Consider the following 19,784-nt stretch of genomic DNA (forward strand, 5'->3'; position numbering starts at 1 on the left):
ATCCCACCAAATCGAACAAGTCTTCAAACGCCCAAATTCAGCACCAAACATTTCAGCAGAAAGAGGAAATATGATGGCTTGGCATGCAAGCACAGGCTCAGGACTGCTTCCACTGCTCTAAACTCTGGCTAAGTAATATCTTAAATACTTCTTATTGCTGTTAAGAGCACTGTGTTCTCCCTCCTTCAGAGTCATGAGGGATCCCATCTCCTCAATGCTTCCTCTCATCCCCATCCCAGACCCTGTGGAATCAAACTATGGAACAAAGACCCCGTGGGATTTCTGTCCTCCAAGCATCTGTCCTGCAGGTTTGGTTTTTTTTGGTTTTTTTTAATATACAAAGGGAGAAGTGGCACCAGTTTTAAAAAGCTGAATTTGCTAGAAGACTGCTCTAGTGAGATGAGTATTGCTTTGCTTCAAAGTCAGCAGGGGTGGTAAAGGCATGCTATAAATTTAAATTAACCATGGTAGAGTAGAAAGAAGTCACTCCTGGAGTGTACCACTACATCTTTCCTGTCTCCCAAAGTTTATCCCCCTCCTGCTTTACAAACGAGATCAGGGACAGGGAGCTGCCGTGGCACGGAGCATCCCAGGCTCTCTGCCTGCCTGATGCCGGGTTCTGACTCTGCAGCAGCAAAGTGGGTCACCAGCTTGTTATTGCGGCTCAATTTTGGTGTCGTTTAGGCAGCTGAAGAGGAACAAATAGGCCATCGATCAGCCTAGCAACAGCCCAGGGCCTTCATATTTTAATTACATGTGTTCTTTGGACCAGGTTCATCCCTGTTGAAACATCATCACCTTAAATGAAACCCCACAGTGGAGGGATTTGGCCTGATACGTGTGGGGTTTTCCCCTCTGTGTTATTAATACATCCAACACTGTTGAAAATAACTTTATTTTTCTGTCTCTCCAACTTTTCTAAGCAAGCTCACTCAGTTTTTGATGCCATTTCAAGTGGTGAAGGGAGATGAAAGTAATTTTTCCTGGTGGCCTTTGCTGTAGGAAGAAGCTTTAAGTAATTGTTGAAACCTACTCATCCAGCGCAGCATTGCCGCTCTGTGTTTGGTGTAAAAAAGCTTTGTTTGATTCACCAAACGGAAACTGTAGCTCTCAGTAATGTTGCTGCCATGTGGTATCTGTGGGCACTGGAGAAACCCAGTGAAGTCCACTGGAAGGTGAGGCCATTTCTGGATGGGGCTGTGTTATGTGGGACCTGTTCCATCAAACCTGGCTGCTCTAGCAGCGATGAAGGATTTTTTAGTGGTTTTTTTTTTTTTTTTTTGCCCCCTCCAAGAAGGATTTAGACCGGAAGCCTAAATATGCCATGAGTTAGGACTAAAATGCAACTTGTCTCTTTCTCAAGCATGTGCAGACGTGCGATTTGGCTAAGGGCACACAAGGTGCTTCTTCAGGGAAGCATCTGCAGGAGGAACCTCCACACGTTTGCCCACACGGTGCCAAAGGGTGCGATTCTCCAGCACAGTCTCCCAGCTGGAAACTAACGGACCAGGGAGGGGAGTCAGCGTGAGGCGGAGCAGTTGCTCCTCTCTTTGCGGTGACCCGTGCATCGAGGGCGAGCCGAGCTCCGGTGTCCCCAGCAGCGCTCCCAACCACTTGCCTGCAGCAGCGAGAGCCAACGGCTGGGAGAAGCCAGTTGCCAAATCCCCCGGCAGAGAGCTTCCAGGGCAAACGGAGGGGCTGGGGCCAAGGTGCTGTCCTAGCTGGGTCCCTGCTCTCCTCCATCCTCCAAGCCACCAGGGTCAGAGCCCTGCAGGGCTCCCCACCGATGTCGCTGCTAGAGGATGTGATCCTGGAGAACGTCAGCTGGGCTGCCGAGGAAGCCCAGGGCAACGAATCCTCAAAGCACGCGTTTTTCTCTCTGGATTATCAGCATGTCCAAGTCCCCTTTGAAATCACGCTCTGGATCATGCTTGCATCCTTGGCCAAAATAGGTGAGGTACCTTGAGAGGGATGGGGGTCTCTGTGGGGATGGGGTGGGCAGGGGTGGGGTGGCCTTTGTGTCACCTCTCCTCCAATCTTGGAGCCTGAGGTAACGTGCCAAGTCCTAAGGATACACATACTGTGTGTAAAACGTACTGCACGCATGGAAAATAACTACCCGGTTGCATTTTTGGAATGCAACGTTGGAAATGGTGGTTTCCCATCTAGGAGTTCATGCCTCTGCATGCTGTTCTGTTAGTACAAAAAATATTAGGCTTTCCAGGAGAAGGGATTTTATTTAAGTGCAGCATGTGCCCAGGTGTGCTTCCATCTCGATGAGCTTGCCAGCTACGCTACATGCAGGTTGTCCACTGACATCTTCATCTTAAAATGAATCCTCCTTTTTCTTATAAAAGGGTCCTGTGCCTGGCCAGCTGCAAGGAGTAATTCAGTCCATGTGCAGGGTGTTATACAGCCTAAAATAAAATCCCTTTGCATCGAGGAGGTTATCTGTGTAACAACACCTAAGAAAGGATATTTTGTATAACTTGGACTTTTTTTTTTTTTTCTTTGCAAAACTGGGCATAGGAAAGTCAAAATTATATATTCTCCCCCTGCCACCCAGGAATTGTGTTCACTTCTGTTAAATTACAGCTATAAAAGTTATTTTACAGCATTTTTTTCTTTATTTTTTTTCCTCAGAAGGGAGAAGCCTCTCAGATTCAGTCAGATAAAAATTTTCTTTCAGATGGAAATTGTCTTTTTATTTTGCTGTTCTTGATTGGACATTTTTCAGTGTTGCCTTTAGCTTTAAGTTTTAATGATTAAATAATATTAAGATTATAAAGTGCACCATTTATAATTAATAGGAATGCTTCTTGTGTTGTTTTTTTTTTCTTAATGTGTGGAAGGAATCTGTGTTGTGTTTCAAATGAGCAGTTGCTCTTTATGTTAGTGCTGAAGGTAGCCTGTGAACCAGATTACATTGTAGGTAATTACACTTTTTTTATTTGTGCAGATTATTTCCTTTTTCTATATGTGTATTACCTAAAAAATATATCTCTAACCTTATGCTATGGTGAAAAGCAGTCTGAACCAACAGTCTGGTCTTTTCAGTCCTTTTTCAGATGTTTCTAGCTGATATCTGATTGAGTGACTCCACCTTAATTGCGTGTGTTTGTTACTGGTGCTCTGAGCGGAGCCCGATGGGGGCGGGAGCGTGGGGGTCTTCCTCGCCCCGACCAGGAGTGGTTGGTGCTCTTTAGCCAGTTTGGGCTTGTGAGATAATACATTTTTTTTTATTTATCCCTCCCCTTCCAGGGTTCCATCTCTATAACAAGCTGCCTTCTGTTGTTCCCGAAAGCTGTTTATTGATATTCGTAGGACTCATCATGGGGGGAATCATCTATGGCTTAAATGACAAGTCACCGCCCGTTATGGACAGCGATATCTTTTTCCTTTACCTTCTACCACCCATCGTGCTTGACGCAGGTTACTTCATGCCCAGCCGTCCCTTTTTTGAGAACATCGGCACTATCCTCCTGTACGCGGTGGTGGGGACGATATGGAACGTGTTTGGGATCGGCTTTTCCCTGTACGGGATCTGCCAGGTGAAAGCGTTTCGCCTGCAGGACGTGTCACTGCTCCACAACCTCCTGTTCGGCAGCCTGATCGCCGCCGTGGACCCCGTGGCTGTGTTAGCCGTCTTTGAGGAGATACACGTCAACGAAAAGCTACACATTTTGGTCTTCGGCGAATCGCTCCTGAACGATGCGGTGACGGTGGTAAGGACTAGCTTTTATTATGAGTATTTAATGTCTAGAGGGAAGATGGGCAGGTGCCAAGAGGTGGTATGTGGGATCTGCAGAGGGAGAACAAAGGCATCAAGAGCCTCTTCTAGCAGAGGACTCCTGGCCCACTTCTCTGGCCTCGGGTCCTGAGAAGCTTTCAGGTGAACGTCTCTTCAACGGTATGTCTTGAGGCAGAAGTGCTGTAGCACTCCCCTGGTAGTAGCCTGACCTCCAGAGAAGGATGCTAACCCTTGGCTGGCAGAAATCCATCCCAGCAGTGTATTTTAGTCATTGCTACATATGGCCGTGTCTAGTGAGTAACTTGGTGACGGCTGTTTGTCTCTTGTTTTTCATCCAGGTGCTCTACAAGCTATTTCGATCTTTCTGTGAAATGCCAACCATCAAAAGTGTGGATGTTTTTGCTGGAGTTGGAAAATTCTTTGTGGTCGGACTAGGAGGAGTGTTAGTAGGTCTTACTTTTGGGATGACCGCCGCCTTTACCACGCGGTTCACCAAGGATATCCGGGTCATCGAACCGCTCTTTGTCTTCCTGTACAGCTATCTTTCCTACCTCACTGCCGAGATGTTCCACCTTTCGGGGATCGTGGCGTAAGTATGTCCCAGCATCTCACCTGTCCAGGAAAGCTTTCTGGCTGTATTTACTGAAAAGTATCAGTAAAAGTTTTAAAGTAAGTTTGCTTAGTAGTTGGAAACCTGTGTATGGCAGCGAGGAGCGAGTCCAAAAGCCTGTGGAGGAGCGGAGAGCTGTAACCCCGTTGCACACATTGCAGTTACACGTCAGTGGCAGTAGCTGCAAGTCACAAGCCATGCAGATGACTGCCACTGGGCAAGCTTCCCATGGCTGGTCAGCTTATGGAGGCTGTTGAGGAATGCTTCTTTGAGCTCCATGGTTTCTGTTTGGAAACCTCGGACATCCAAGCAGTGAGGTGTTAGTAGATTTGGCAGAGCCAGGAGAAGCTTTCTTGGCATGTTTTGTTATTGTCCACACATCGCCTAGTCAAAACCAAGATTTGAAGAGCTACAAGAAGTATTTAAACAACTCCTTGGAAGGGTTTGGTCTCAGTGTACAACACGTCTGTTTTAGTGTCCCCCTCCCCACCAGCTGGCTCTGGGTGGTGGCCCCAGAGGTGGGGACTGAGCAAAGCGAGTCATGGGGTGGGAGCTGTGTATCCCCTACAGAGCCAAAAGCCTGGCCATACTCCTGCTGTTTGGGAGTGGAGGCTGTGAGGAAACCTCTGCTTTGAAGAGTCTGACTTACCGCCGCAGTTCAGGTGCAGCTCTGGAGTTTGGTCCCCTGAGTGACAGTGTCTCCCATCCTCTCGATCTCCACTTGGAAATCTGCTTCAGCCACGGTTCTCAGAGGCTTCAAAGGTGCTAAATCAAACTGCTTGCAGCTTCCTACAGCGCAGTCAGCCCCGTACGCTCTTCAGTCTCCAAAGGGCTTCGGAGTGCGGTGGGTGTCTCGGTGAGCTGCCGTGCAGCAAGGGCAGCATGCGGGGTGCACGGGGACCCCCCGTCCACAGCCCAGCCCCACGCCCACTCCCCGCTCCCGGGCAGCTTCTCCGGTCATGAAGCCAAACGACTTGTTTCTGTAAATTCAGTCTTTCACAAATGGTCGTTTATAGACAATACAGTTAATTTATTTTTCTTTTTATTGGGGAGGTCTCTGGATAAAATGGGTAATTTTGGGTCAGATCCTTCACTTTTAAGGGTTGCAATTGAACCTCGTGCTTACCTCGTCGTGCATTTCGCTTGCAGAGCAGGTGCTGAGAAAAAAACAGATGCAATAATCCTAATGGTCAAAGAAAGCTCACCTGGGAAAGCAGAGACAGACGAAAACCAGAGCAATTCAGTCCTGGCTTCTGTGGGCTGGTATCTGTTGCATTTGGTTCTCCTACCTGAACTTCAGTCAGCTGGGGCTGAGGATCACAACGAGTTATTTAATATTTCCCAAAAGACTGTAAAGTGCACTTAGACTGCATTGATAGCTACAGTGCAAACAACTATAAATCTGATCTTTTTTTTATTTATTTTATTTTAATCTTGATTGTTCTGTTGGGTATCACTAGACACAGAGTATCTGGAAGATCTATTTTAAAACTAATGATACTGCTTTGGATATAAACCATTCCTATATCTGGCAGATTTTTTTTCCTTGAATGGTTAATGGAAGCAATATCCTAGCATTACTGAAAACAATTCTAGCTCTGGGAATAGGTGAGAGAAAGCCTATTTATAGGGATGTAAGTCAGAACGGTGAAATAAATATGCTGCATAATCATCACAGAGCAGAAAACATTCAATCCTAATGGTGTCTCCTCCTATCAATCACAATCTACTGTACCCATTATGGAACCCATTTTCCATTCTTTTGAATAATGCATTGTTTCTAAAGCAAAACAATTGCAAAGGCAGCTGAATCCTGCACCGCTGGCCTTATAATTGCCACATTATAAATGCCTCTTTCATATATCTTGATTTCAAACAATTCATTCATTTGTGACCAGGGAATACTATATTATAAGAAGCAGATCTTGGCAGTTTGTTTCTTTGAAAAATAATATGATTGCCAAAAAAATCAATTCTATGTAGTCAAAGAAAAAAATAATCTGTGAATGCAACCCAATCCGCTAAACAATTCTGCAAATGTTTTCAGTTTGATGCCCCTGCCCTGCCCCAGTAGCAGTGTCCATCTTTGAAGCTGTGGCAGGACAGGTCAAGTTTATACCTTCTCCGTGAATCCGGAGTGAGCCCATATCCATTCTTTGATAAGTGTTCCCAAACCAGGGCTCTGGAATTCACTTGACCATAAACATTTGTTGGGCTTCTTTGTTCCTAGGTAGAACTATTTTACCCACTATTTATTGAGGCCAGTACAGAAACAGAAGAATTCATTATTTTCTTTTTAGCCTGTGGTTCAATCCCTGTTACTCTTTCTAGCTCAGTGCTTTAAGCAAAGTGGATCAGTCAAAAAAGGGTAAATCAAAACCGACTGATTTCAGAATATTTTTAAGTATTGGTACATTTTTTTAGGAGGTGAAAGATGTGAACTCACACAGCATTAGGTGAAAAACGGATTTGAGTCTTGGACTCATGCCGCTGGATAAAGCGGGGTCTCTTTCCCCAGCAGGGTTACCGTGGCTTTCCTGAGTCTGACCTTTCGTGTCCTGCACCTTTAGTACAAGTCCTCTTCCTGGAGCCCAGTTTTAATTTCAGGCAAATCCAGATGTTTCTTTCTCCTTCAAAAAAAGTATGGTGTGTTTTCACAGTAATGAGGAAAACCAAATAACAATTACTTTTAAGTGATAGATAAAGAAATGTGTTGCATGCATATTGGGGATTTTTTTTGTTTGGATGCAAAGCCCAGTAATCAGTAATTCACAGTGGGCAGAAGTGGATATTCATTTGAAAAAAGATTTTATTTTTCTTCTTAATTGTTTTCCCAACCAAATATCTGATAAGTATTTTCCCGTAATAGTGTTGCTGATTTGCTTAGTGCTTTAAGTACAGCAGAAATGAATGTCGCTGCTGCCCGTTCCGCTGCCTGGGCCCAGCGGTGGGTGCTGAGTGGCGGTGAGGGTGAGCTGGGGGCTCGCTGCTGAGCCAGAGGGCAAGTGGCCCTCACTCCGCGTCGGGTAGCGGTGGTGCAGGTGAGGAGCAGCAATGCAGTGGACGACAGCATCTTCCCGAAATAAATACATAGCTGTTGAGGAGAGAATCGGGGTCTTTGGTTTCATACAGTTCATAAAACCACATCCAAAAAGAAAAGCTGGGGAGGGGCTTTGTACGGGGGGGTGCAGTGACAGGGCGGGGGGGAATGGCTCTAAGCTGACCGAGGGCAGACTTAGGGCAGATACTGGGAAGAAATTCTGCCCTGTGAGGGCGGCGCTGGCAGAGGCTGCCCAGAGCAGCTGTGGGTGCCCCATCCCTGGGGGTGCTCAGGGCCAGGCTGGACGGGGCTGGGGGCAACCTGGGCTGGTGGGAGGTGTCCCTGCCCCTGGCGGGGGGTTGGGGCTCGGGGGGCTGTCAGCTCCCTCCCAACCCAAACCAGGCTGTGATGCTCTGATTCTAACCAGAGCACAGGCAGCTCTGCCCATCTGCAGGCTTGCTAGCGGGCAACCCTGGTTTTTTTCCATCACAACCCCCAAAATGCAAAGAATCTCCTTTGTGAAATTCTGCGGTTAAATGTGATGGTTTTGCTGCAAAGCAGTAGTCGACTGGCTGTTTTCTGACCAGCTCTTAGCTGAGAGGATATGTTATGGATGATGTGGTGCAGGGGCCACCACCTATCCTAACACCTATTTGCATCTATATGGGTCACTTGCCTGTCCTGGTCACGGCTTTGTAGCTTTCGGTTAAAGCTGGTGTTTAAAGCCAGTCTGCCAGACCCAGGTGCAGTTCTGCAAGCCAAGGATCTTCTGTGGCCTTGTCTGCGCTTGATGTGATATGAAGAGAAACCGCTGTGTCCCATGTGAAAGGAATTTTTGATGTGATAAAACTGTGCGGATGGCGTTACCAAATACCAATGGAAATCAGGTCTCAGAAACTCAAAACTGCTTTTCTGTCGCTGGTAAAATATTTAGAACAAAATGTTGCTGTCCAGGTAAAAACATAAAAAAAATATGGAACTTTGGCTCTTCGAGTGCTCAATTGTTTTGACCTTTTAAAACTGCTGGCCTGATAATGTATTTATTTGAAAAGCTGATGGATTAGGCTAACCACATATACCCTGCAACTTGAAGAACCAATTATCCGTGAAAAATTGCAAGGCAGAAGTTTTAATTGGTGCTGCACACTTCTGAATTGACCTTGGATATTCAATACCTGAGGAGGTCAGATGTTCTGACTACAGCAACAGCATTTCTTGGCTCGTTGTGCAGCCTTGTGAGTGTGCTTTAGCGTTTTATTGTCTGTGGGTTGCGTGGAGTCGATGGCTTCCTAGCTGTGCCCAAATAACCTACTGTGCCAGCCCCGTCAGGCTTAGAAATACACAGCGTGAGCTATGTTGTGAGTTTCTCCAGCTTTAGACTGGGTTCGGTCCCTTGTGTGAAGGGTACAGCACTGGGGCTGCTCTTAGACTATGCTGATCCAGAGTCCTGCAAGAATCTGTTGTAGTTACCAGACACCATCCAAACTCACAGGAGTCCTATTTACATGTCTCATGCTGAGAAACAACTCTCCCGTTCCCTCGAATGTCTTTCTCTCAGCCAGGCAAAACAGGGGATGGGGACTGCTAAGCATGAAACTCTTCAGCCCAGGTGGTTGGAGTTAAAGGGCTGAAAACAGGTTGTTGTGATGGGAAGAGCTGGGTGCAGTTAATTGTAGGTATGGCTGTGTAGCTGTAATAAGTGCAATAGACGGCAAGTTGTTTATCTGTTAAAAACCAGATTCAGACAGTCTGGTTGACCTGCATAGTATCTTATCATCCTGGTGGTCCTCCTGATATCATTGGGCTGATGTAGGAATTGAAGCACCTGCAAATACCTAAGACCTGACGAAGCCGATTTGTTTTTAAATAAATAACAATGTGTCAATTTTATTGTTTTGTTTTCATTTTCTCAGCATCATTGCTTGTGCCATGGGCATGAAACGTTATGTGGAGGCCAACATCTCTCTGAAGTCTCACACCACAGTCAAATACTTCATGAAGATGTGGAGCAGCGTCAGTGATACCCTCATCTTCATCTTTCTTGGAGTTTCCACCATTGGAGAAAATCACGAGTGGAACTGGCCATACATTTGCTTCACTGTCATTTTCTGTCTCATTTGGAGAGCACTAGGTATGGTGAAATTACGGATTTTATTTTTTTTTATATCTATAACCCTTAAGCAGGGTGTCAGCTAGGCAGGACTGTGTCCAGATGGCTTTTGAGTATCTCCATGACTGGAGACTCAACAACCTCCCCGGGAAACCTACTGCAGCCCTTGACCAGCCTCATGGTAAAAAAGTGACCAAGGTTTGTGGGTGAATGTATATATATGTGTATATGTATATATATATATCTCTCAAGAGGAAGAGAGCTATGCATGAAAATACTCCTCTGATAATTATGGCTAACAATAACCTTCTTGAGATGAGTTACAATGAAAATCTGAGTCCTGGTCCCGGAATACTCTGGGATCCTGATTTCATTCATTGTAAACGACTAGAACACCAGGTGCAGTGTTCTCCCATTGTCCCCAGTTGTACCAGTTGGTTTAGTGTTCCGAGAGGCTGATTCTCCAGTGCCTCTTACAGTGTGCAGTTACTGTCACCTACGTGGGTGCGGAGTGGAGTGCCTAGCTCCTCAGTTATGGATGGTTGTGTATATTAACTGTGTCTGCAAATGGAACAGAGCTCGCGTTTTGGCAAAGAATTTGAGAGCTAAAAGTATTCAACGGGATTTATGTTTATGAACCACAAAGAGAGTGAACTCAAATTTGATAGACATTTCGAGAAATTGCTTAAATAGGCCAGGCCGTGATTAGCAACACATAGCAGAATGGGTTTCATTAGCTGGTAATACAGGCCAGGGTTTGTTTTAGTAACTGCACCATAAACATGCTTGGAAACATGCTTATTAGTCAGTTATGTGTACATTTTAATGTTTTGTTATGATTAAGTGGTTTGCTCTTAAATGACTTGCTCGATGAAACAAGTTCTGAGTGAGTCTGACTTTTTCTAGTTCAAAATGTCTTTATTGCAAGACATAAGGAACACAGTAACATTATGAAAGTGCAACCAGACTGCTGCAGCTCTCCAAACGCTGCTCTTCTGATTGCATCCTCTAATTATGCAGCACATTATTAGTGCAGGGCTCAGCACTGCAGCCAGGAAAGAAACCCCTCTTTCCATTCAAAATTCCCCTTAAATTAAATGAGAATACACAAACCAGGGCTGAAGATAGTCTTGCACAGCTGATGCCGAGTAAGTTGTGCCTTTTCTGCAGCACCTTCCTGGAGAGCTATAAGCATGCCGGGAGGATGCGAGCGGGGCAGGGTGCTGCATGAAGCTGGGCTGGGAAACGCCTGCCTTGGAGATGGTGCTTGGGAGGAGAGCCCTACCTGCTCGACGTGCCCAGCAGCTCTGGAGCTGCTGGAGGCGCTGGTCCAGAGCTGGGAGGTGCCCAGGGAGTTTGCTTGCAGGAATGGGGGACTCTTGTGATGATGGTGCTGGGGTTGGGTGTCAGCTGTGCCCCAGTCCTTGGTTGGATTCTCCCTCTCCTCTCAAACAAGAAATGATTTTGCTGAAGCCTGGGGACTGGAATTACTCTGATATCAGAGAGATCATCTAAAAAGCAAAATACATTAATTGCATGACAGCACTAACATTCAACTGTTATCCAAGCACCAACGAGGCTTCCTTCTGCTCTTTCTGAAGGTATCTCTCTGGAAGAAGATATAATCTGCTCAAAATGATTAATTGTTTGTAATTTCTTGGAGCAAACTGGTCTTGAATTAGTTTAGGGCATGCTAATAATAATGTATGAGGAAGGATTAAATTAAGACAAAGGCCAGGATATCAGATCTTGTAAATTTTGTTCCTTTAAATCCTTGGCACTGTGTGAGCTTTGCCATAGCCACAAATGTGATCTGAGGTACGCTTTATTTAACGTATTTATTTGTTCTTAAGTTACAAAGAACCTTGACACTGAAGTACTTCATGCCTGCTGGTCTGGGTGCCCTTTCCACAGAGCTCCAGAGCTGGGGAAGGTGTTGCAAGGTTCGGTTAGTGAGTTCCCTATTCCTAAACAGCGCTGGCTTTTTGTTTTCTTCAAACTGCACTGACATGCAATCAGAGTTCAGATATTTTTAGTTGTATGTGTGTGGGAAGATGTTGGATACGTACAAGTGCACTGTTTTACAAACACCCTTATAGAAAAACCATAGTGATGTGGATCCAGCTAGTTCCTAGCAAAAGTCAGTGACGGCCTGTGTCATCAGTTCTCAAAACAGCTGTATATCTTCAGGAAAGAAGATGTTTATTGTATCTGTTGGTATTAAGATCACAGCTTACTGATTTATGGCCTGACTTTCTGTACCTTTCTGCATCTGTTTATGTATTTGCAAATGACTATAATTTACATCAATTGCCATGTCACCTTGCGCAGTCTTAAATTTGCACAGTGTAAATCTTTGAGTGAAAGATCTGTGAAGAAACATCATTAATGCAGGCAGAATATAGCTACTTATCCAAGCTGCTGCTTAGAAACTTTTGGAAATTGGAGGGTAACCTGTGGCTAAGCTGTTGCTGATGGTTTGCCTCGAGAGCATTTTTAACCCAAGCAATTAAATAGTTTGTTATCACCAATTAGAATAAATCAATTAATATTTCAATTAGGTTCTGAGGATCTGGCGCCGTATCATTATATGGGTAAAGTTTCAGCTGACACATGACCATAGAATGGCCCTATAAACCTTAATTAATTACCATCAAAATAAATGTGCTCATACATCCTCTGTTGCCAGTAGTTCTTGTTTGTTCAGCATTTAGCTGATGCTTAACACCGAGTCACCAGGTGGACAGTGTGTTCTGGGGACCCACGGTCATGGGAGCAGGATGACACAAACACCCCTGTGGAGCTGAGTCCCGAAAGACACTCTGGTTTCCCAGCCGGACTCTGGTAAGCACAAGGCTGAGTTAAAAACCAGGAGAATTTGCTACAATATGTGCTACCTAAATACTTAGTCGTACAAACCCCCAGAACTGTGGCCATTCAATGGTGTTTGCAATCCCCCAAATCAGAAACGTGTTGGGGATTAATTTTTATCTGGACAAATCACATGCAAACCTTTTGGACCAGGCTGGAAGCAAAGCCCTTTTCCAGTGGGATGTTGGGAACTTTCCACTTTGGGCCCTGGTTCCTTGTGACCGGTGTTTACCATTTCAGTGATGTTTCACTGTAAAATACATCATAGGATTGAGTTTTATCAAATTGCTCCTTTTGTTTGATGTGCTCCCATCTTCTTTCCTGCTTTTCAGGGGTTCTTGTGCTGACTTTCTTTGTGAACAGATTTAATGTGAACACCATCACCAGCAAGGACCAATTCATTATCGCCTACGGGGGTCTCCGAGGAGCTATTTGTTTCTCTTTGGTTTTCTTGCTCCCCGACTTTCACAGAAAGAAGCTTTTCATTGCAGCGACAACTGTTGTCATCCTCTTCACTGTGTTTGTACAGGTAAAACAATCTCGGTGTCACCAGGAGATGTAAAGAATGAGAGTGACTTATTTTCCAGACAAATAACTGGTACTAAGCCATTAGATGGATATTAGGATTTACCAGTCATTAAAACTTTCCCTCCGTTGAGTGGCTAGGCGTGTAAAAATCTAAAATTATTACTGAAAGAGGAAGAAGTGTGAGAATGTGTCACACATTCATGAGGCTGGCTAGCAGTTGTTGACTTACAACGTGTGCTGTATCATTTTCCATGATAACTTGTCCCATCTTTGATCTGGTCCACCCGTATTGGGGTAGCAGTGGTGAAAACGGTGAAGGATGTTGCTGGCATAGGTTTCCTCTCTGGAGTAGTGCTGTAGTGCTTCTGCGTGTTCTATGGGAGAGCAAAGCCAATGCAAACCAATCTCTACAACTAGTTTGCTCTTTGAGCAAGGTAAGAACTAATTTTTATTGTAGATCTTGTCATGAACTGAAATGCCACCTGAGCCATGCAGTAATGAAGGTCAGTTTTGCTGATCCCAAAGGTGAGAAGGTGGAGGATGACTGGAAACACTCCAAACCCTCTGAACATTGACAGCAAGAATTTTAAGAGGTTTATGGTTTGGTCATCTCAGTTTTGGTAGCTCACAAACGGGACAATGTAAAGGGACCTAATTTTGAAGGAGTGACTTCCTAATGTTTTCTGAGAAGTTCCATTTTACTGGGGCATCCAAGAGCTGAAGCCACAACAGTCCTTAGTTGTTCATCAAAATACTTTATATATACATCTGAGATGTTTTTAAGTTCATGCAGCAAAGCAGCTGCAGTTATTTTATGATGATGCAGCAGGAAGGGGATTGCTTTAACTGGAGAAAAAAATGTGGGGGTGTGACTTGTTATACCAGGCAAGGAAAATCAGAAGCAAATAAAGTCATAGCACATTTGATTTATTTGCCTCTAACTTTTCTTTTATAAAGGAACCCTAAGCCCTGTGTCTACCTTCTTTCTCCTTCTGCCCTGGTGATTCTTGGGTTGTTTCCCACCCAGTGGGAAAACTTCTGTGAGTGAGTGCACCCTGCCCACATCATGGAGTGGTTGTGGACGTGTTCATCTGCCAGGGTAGGAGAGGGAGGTGGACCTTCACAGCTTCACAACCTTCTGTTGCTCAGAGATATTTGATTTATTGTTTCAAGCACGAATGTACTATTTTTTTCCTGGTGTTTTTTTTTTCCCTTTCTTTTTAAAGACTGTTTTTTGCCGTGGGTGTGTTTTGCAAAGCACAATCCTATATGAAGGCTGTAGGAGCACCTGCAGCTTGGGCTGCTCCTGGGGAGCCCATGGGAGGTGGTACATCTGCCCCTGCCCGCTGTCACACAGCGGACAGGGTCCCAGGCTGGCCAGCCTGCTGCTGGTACTGCTCTCCTTACTAACGTGCCTTTGTCACGGATTCTTAATTAGCACCCTCCAGGTGTATGATGGGGAAAGGCTGTGCCTAAAGGAGGGAGAACCCGAGTTGTGAGGAGTTCCTGTGCTGCAGGGCTGGGGAGGGGCAGGCAGCGGCTCTCGGCATTGCTGTGACATCTAGTGGTGAAAGCCTCCGTGCTTCCTCGGTGGGCTGGAGGTTGTGGATGTGCCTCCCCTCTGCCCAGCAGCGAGCCTGTAGGGGCAAGCATCCCTTCCCTGAAATCCACCTTTTAGTTCACCTGCCAAATGCTGTCATATGCGAAGGAGGATGCAGAGGATGGAAAAACTGGGGCTGTCCGGTTGCAAAGTGAGCAAGGCTGATGTCTACCTGGTGTGCTCTATCCCAAAAAGTTAAGAGGAGGTCCCTGTAGGGCTGACGCAAGTGGGATGGAGGTCTGGGAAAGGCACCGTGCGGAAGAGCTTGCCGGGAGCTCCCGCGGCAGGGCGTGAGGTCCGCGCAGAGCTGTGGACCCGGGGCTGCCCTCCCGCCCTCGGATGGGGGGAGCAGAGCAGCTGCTGGGGCTTTGGGAGACAGCGGCTCACAGCGACAGCTGCCACATGGCCCATGGCTGAGCATCACCCTCAAGAGCAAATCCCTTCCACGTGGCCTCCCCAAACCCCTCAGGTGGGGGTGCTGGGTACCCGGGCAATGTGGAGGGTTGGGGCTGACTCTGTGCATCCCCACATCCACCGAACCCTCATCACGAGCTGCAAAACATGGTCAGCAAGTGTGACGTGCCGATGGGCTCAGAGCTGAGACCTGAGGGCAGCTGAACCGGGCACGGTTTTCAGGCTGAAAGGAGCGAGCAGGGGCCGGGGTGGGGGGAGCACACTTAGGTGGATGTTGACAAGTTTTAAGATGCAAATGTGGGTCAGAAATTGAAAAGATAGGGTCACTAGGCACGTCCGCTTATGCAGAGACGCTCTTGAGTCTCAGACAAAGGTTGTTCTAAGGCAGCAGCTCCATTCTGCCGAGCCTTCGGAAAGTCCTTCCCAGGACTGGGGAAAGGGCTTTTGTGTCACCTCAAAGCTCAACTGATGATGTCATCTCCGTGCGAAAGGGTGAGAGTTAAACAGGGTCCCCCGTGGGTATGTGTCGGCAGGGCGACCCCCTGACCTTCAGCCATTCAGTGGGAGCGCAGCATCTCTGGAGGCAGCTCTCACCTGGTTCCAGGTACCTGCGTGGTGTGTGCCCGAGGATGGGGCAGGGGGAGTAAACTTACTTCAAAGCAGAACCAGAAAGATGTTGCTGTAGCTCAGCACAGGAAAAAATAGGTAAATATAACAGAAGCAGGTACTAAGAGGGACCTGTAGAAACCCGGGCTTGCAAATGATTCCTGCAGCTTCTGAAGCCTGTGGCACTGCTTCCAGCCCGTCGGTGGATGCAGGGTTGAAGTGTGGACATCTTTCCCATCCCAGCATCTTTCATGGTGCAGGGCACTTTGGGTGAAAAGGACAAGCAAAATGTTGACTACAAAACAACTTCTGTAGATAGTGGAGCGTTGCTATTTTGTGCAGTAAGTTTTCTTTATAGTCACAGTGATACCAGTACAGACTTGGGGGGGGGGTGTCTCAGTGTGAGGACAGGAGAGACAGCCTGGGTGAGATGATTTGGGCCCTTTTAAGCTGATGAAGGCCAGCAAAGACATCTTGTCAGAGCACAAACCCATTTCATTTTCTTGGAAACCCTGACCACGCTGTCTGAAAAGCCTCACGCTGCACAGAATAATGACCGATGTGGAAGCAGTTGGGCTTGTCCGTACACCTTGGTCTATCGGTGCATTACACAACCCAGGAAACTCATTTATTTTGGCCTTTCTAACTCGGTTGCATAGGGCTCTTCCCACAACAAGCCTGGTTAATAACTTTGAGAAGGCTGACTGAGCAATTGTCAGGTCCTCAGCACTTCTAAGCAGGCCTAGATACGTGCCATGTAGACCAGAAAGTCCTCCAAGGAGCTGTGGGCTCATCTGGAATGTCACAAAAAGCCCTCATTGTTCCGCCTTTCAGTGTGGTTTAAAAATGAAATACCATGTTCTCCATTTGAAGTTTGCTCTCTCAGCCTGCTGGCCTCTGACCCCTTCCATGAAATTGTTAGCCAATACAATTGTGAAGAGGTTTTGTTGTTGTTGTTTGCTGCCTACACTGACTCAGCAGCTATTGGTCCGCTGATGGTAGAAGAACTTTGTGAGCCATCACAGAGCCATCAGCGTGTGGTGATGCACTTCAGATGAGTTATCCTTGGTGGGTACAGGAGCATCACAGGGTACCTACAGGTGTGCTGTGAAATCACCTGTGGCTTGAAATGACTTGTGGGATTCCCATAACGTTCCCAAGGTCAGGAAGGGCCAGAGGTGTTTCTAAGTTTGGGAGTCCTGGTCACAAAACTCCAAAGTGCCACTTTAAAATGCAGCTGATTATCCAGTGAAGGCAAGAGACCAAATTATATTGTCTCTACTTAATTTTTTTAATATCTGTTATTTCTGAAGTTGTGGGTTTTATGTTATTTACTCTGAATAGTGATGCATTTTTTATTGCTATTAGCTATTAAAATGACATATTAATTGTTTCTGCAATTAAAAATGTGTTCAACTCTCCTCTCTGCCAGCATTTGTGACATTCAGAAGTCATAAACATCAACTACTCCATCGTTTTTGCTGTAAACATGTCCTAGAAAAGCCATTTCATACTGAAGTCAGGCTAAGAAATGCACCACAGCAGCATTTTAGAAGTTCTCTCATGAGGTTCAAAGGACATTAAAACTCTTCCCTTGACCCTTCCCACCAGGTGGATACTTTGATTAGTAAACTTAGCCACCGGCTGGCCATCAAAGATCACTGGAGTAATGATCTGTGACACATAATACTCAAAAAGTGAGCAGACAGGTGCTGGTGGAGGCTGCGTGCTGTGAAGTCGCCGGGGCTATCGTTGTTCCAGGCATTTGAACTCTGAAGGTTTCAAGCCCCTTTCCAGCCGGGGGGCCACGGGCGACAGCGAGCCGCAGGTCTGACCTTGGAATTAGCGGTTGATGTTTTGTGGTCTGTGCGATGCCAGATGAGGAGAGCAGAGTGTTTCCCCTCCCTGCCCACCCCCATCCCGAAGCCTGTATGTGAGCTCCTGTCGACAGGCTACTACCATGCGAAAACAAAATGTTTGGCTCACAACTGGGAGGACAGAGTTTCTAGTCTTGTTGAAGCTTTGTGGTTTTTATCTTGCTAATGAAACAGAACAGAGGGAGACACTCAGACACCAGGGCTTGTTCTGGCAAACAAGCTGTGGCTCATACCATGCCATGTGGGTGAGTTTTGTTCCAGTGCAGGTACCGCTAAGAAAGCCTGATGCAAAGAAAGGCTGTTTTTTGTCATTGTGTGCAGGGGATGACCATCCGTCCTCTCGTTGACTTGCTGGCTGTCAAGAGGAAAAGAGAGAGTGCTCCCACAGTGGGAGAGCAGATCCATATTCGGGTAAGTGATACCTCTGCCAACATGTGGCCAGAGCTTTCCAATAGGCTCTGCTGGTAGCAGTATGGTCCTTCTGAAGTGTGGGGTGCCTCCAGGGACTCTGCAGATCTGCAGTTTTACCTGAACCTTCTGCCTTTCGGTCCCTTTCCAGGTTTTAAGTCCTATGCAGCTTCCGAACCATGGGTTGTTATTTGTGTTGGATTAGAAAGCACTGACTGAGTCAGGCTGATGTTGCATCAAATGGTGCACAAACATGACAGAAAACAATGATTACTCACCCAAAAGTTTGTACTCTAACCTAAACTCCAACTTTTCTGCTTCTCTGGAAGGAGTGAAAAAGAAAACAAGGCTTGGTTGCTTTCAGGGTTGGGATCTCCCATGTGTTCGTGAGTCACATCACCACCATCAGTGTGGATATTTTTGCAAGAAAGTTTAGAAAAGGGAGGGCAAGGTTAGCGCCGTGTTGGAGGGAACCACTGAAGTGCCCCATCCCTGGGGGTGCTCAGGGCCAGGCTGGATGGGGCTGGGGGCAACCTGGGCTGGTGGGAGGTGTCCCTGCCCCTGGCGGGGGGTTGGGGCTCGGGGGGCTGTCAGCTCCCTCACAGCCCAAACCAGGCTGTGATTCCGTGATTCTGAGTTCATAACCCAAAGGTGGAACTTAGTTCACCTTCTCACCACTCAAACATTGGCCTTTCTAGTCATAGAGGACTTCTTCAGAGAGCGTGTCAGCAACAGGAGAAAGCGGGGTGCTCTGCATGCCTGGGTGAGGCTTTGCATTTGCATCTGCATCCAGTGGAAAATTTTGTTTCCACACTGGTTCACCAGTCACATTTCTGCAGGTATGAATCCTTCAGTAATACTTTTGTCTTCTTTTCGGGTAGCTAGAAATGAAGACATCGGGTCTGAAGACATTTATAAAAACTGTTTGGCACCCTCACAATTAGGCTGTATTGCGGGGCTTTGTCCGAGGTTCAGAACAGTTCAACAGGCTGAAGAGTCTCTCCCTATCACGAACAGAGAATACTTTTTTTCTTTTGTTAGTGTGTGAATAGTACATTATCTCTGCAAATGTGTTTATTAGCAAATGTGAGCTGAAAGTGGCCCATGTACCAATGAAGCTGAGAAGGCATCAATGCAGGTAGCTGGAAATCAGGGCTGCAGAAGCCAGAAACAGCTTTCTTCCTCAAATTTATTTTTCTGTCCACATCATCAGGATATTTTTGCTCGCAAAAGCGATGATCAGTGATGGGGAGGCAGGGGGGCAGGTAATTTCTGCAATGTGAGGACTCTAAACCTGTACCAGGCTGCAGGGCTGAGCGAACCACTCTGAAATTTTTCTGTCTCTGACCCCCCCCCCCCCCCCCAAATAATCTTTTAAAAAATCAGACCTGGAGGAAGCTCCAGGGACATCAGGGCCCGAGTGTGGAGAGGTATTGACCTGCAGTAGAGCAGAGCCCTCTCCCAGGTTAGAAATGCCAGTAGGAGGGAAAGCAATTTGGGAAATTAGAGATTTAACTTCTGGGTGAAAAAATTGACTTGTCTGGGATTTTTAGTGTAAATTTAAACAATAATAATGTTTTTGTATAAGGCATGATATGACCAATGATTTCTTTGCGTCTGGGGAAGTGTCTGGGGGAAGGCAGTATTTCTTATTCAAGTCAAAGCATCATTTGTATGTTATCTGCATCTACATCCTGAAGATAACTGATCTCCTGAGACATATTGAGGTTTTTGAGGACAATTTGAGCATTTCCTGCTTATCAAGGCCTGATATGCAGGACATGCAAGCCATCAGCCATCCTATACATATCACAAAGAGCATATCCACGTCCCTCAGCGATTATTTTTTGCTCGCACAGACCTGAAAGCAAGCAGCCAAACCCCTTATTGTACTCCAGGACTAAGGGATACACGTGGATGACTGGATTGGGAATTAGCCTGACATCCCTTCTCCTTGTTTGCCGGCACT

The 19,784-nt window shown here is 46.3% G+C and overlaps 1 protein-coding gene across 2 annotated transcripts in view; it reads left to right on the forward strand.

Annotated features, from left to right (window-relative positions):
• Window positions 1-1,658: 1,658 nt before the first annotated feature.
• The window catches only part of LOC308054093 (sodium/hydrogen exchanger 2-like), a 29,054-nt gene continuing 10,928 nt past the window's right edge, over window positions 1,659-19,784 (forward strand). For both annotated transcript variants that reach the window (XR_013923958.1, XM_080366345.1), the window contains exons 1-6: window positions 1,659-1,952; window positions 3,262-3,725; window positions 4,090-4,340; window positions 9,315-9,532; window positions 12,715-12,911; window positions 17,729-17,818. Coding sequence is in view for 1 of the 2 variants with exons in the window: in XM_080366345.1 (XP_080222471.1) it covers window positions 1,787-1,952; window positions 3,262-3,725; window positions 4,090-4,340; window positions 9,315-9,532; window positions 12,715-12,911; window positions 17,729-17,818 (1,386 nt within the window). In the remaining variant the exon portion in view is untranslated. The remainder of the gene's footprint in view (window positions 1,953-3,261; window positions 3,726-4,089; window positions 4,341-9,314; window positions 9,533-12,714; window positions 12,912-17,728; window positions 17,819-19,784) is intronic.

Source organism: Falco punctatus (assembly GCF_963210335.1).
Source record: "Falco punctatus genome assembly, chromosome: 15".
In the NCBI taxonomy this organism is placed as follows: Eukaryota; Metazoa; Chordata; class Aves; order Falconiformes; family Falconidae; genus Falco; species Falco punctatus.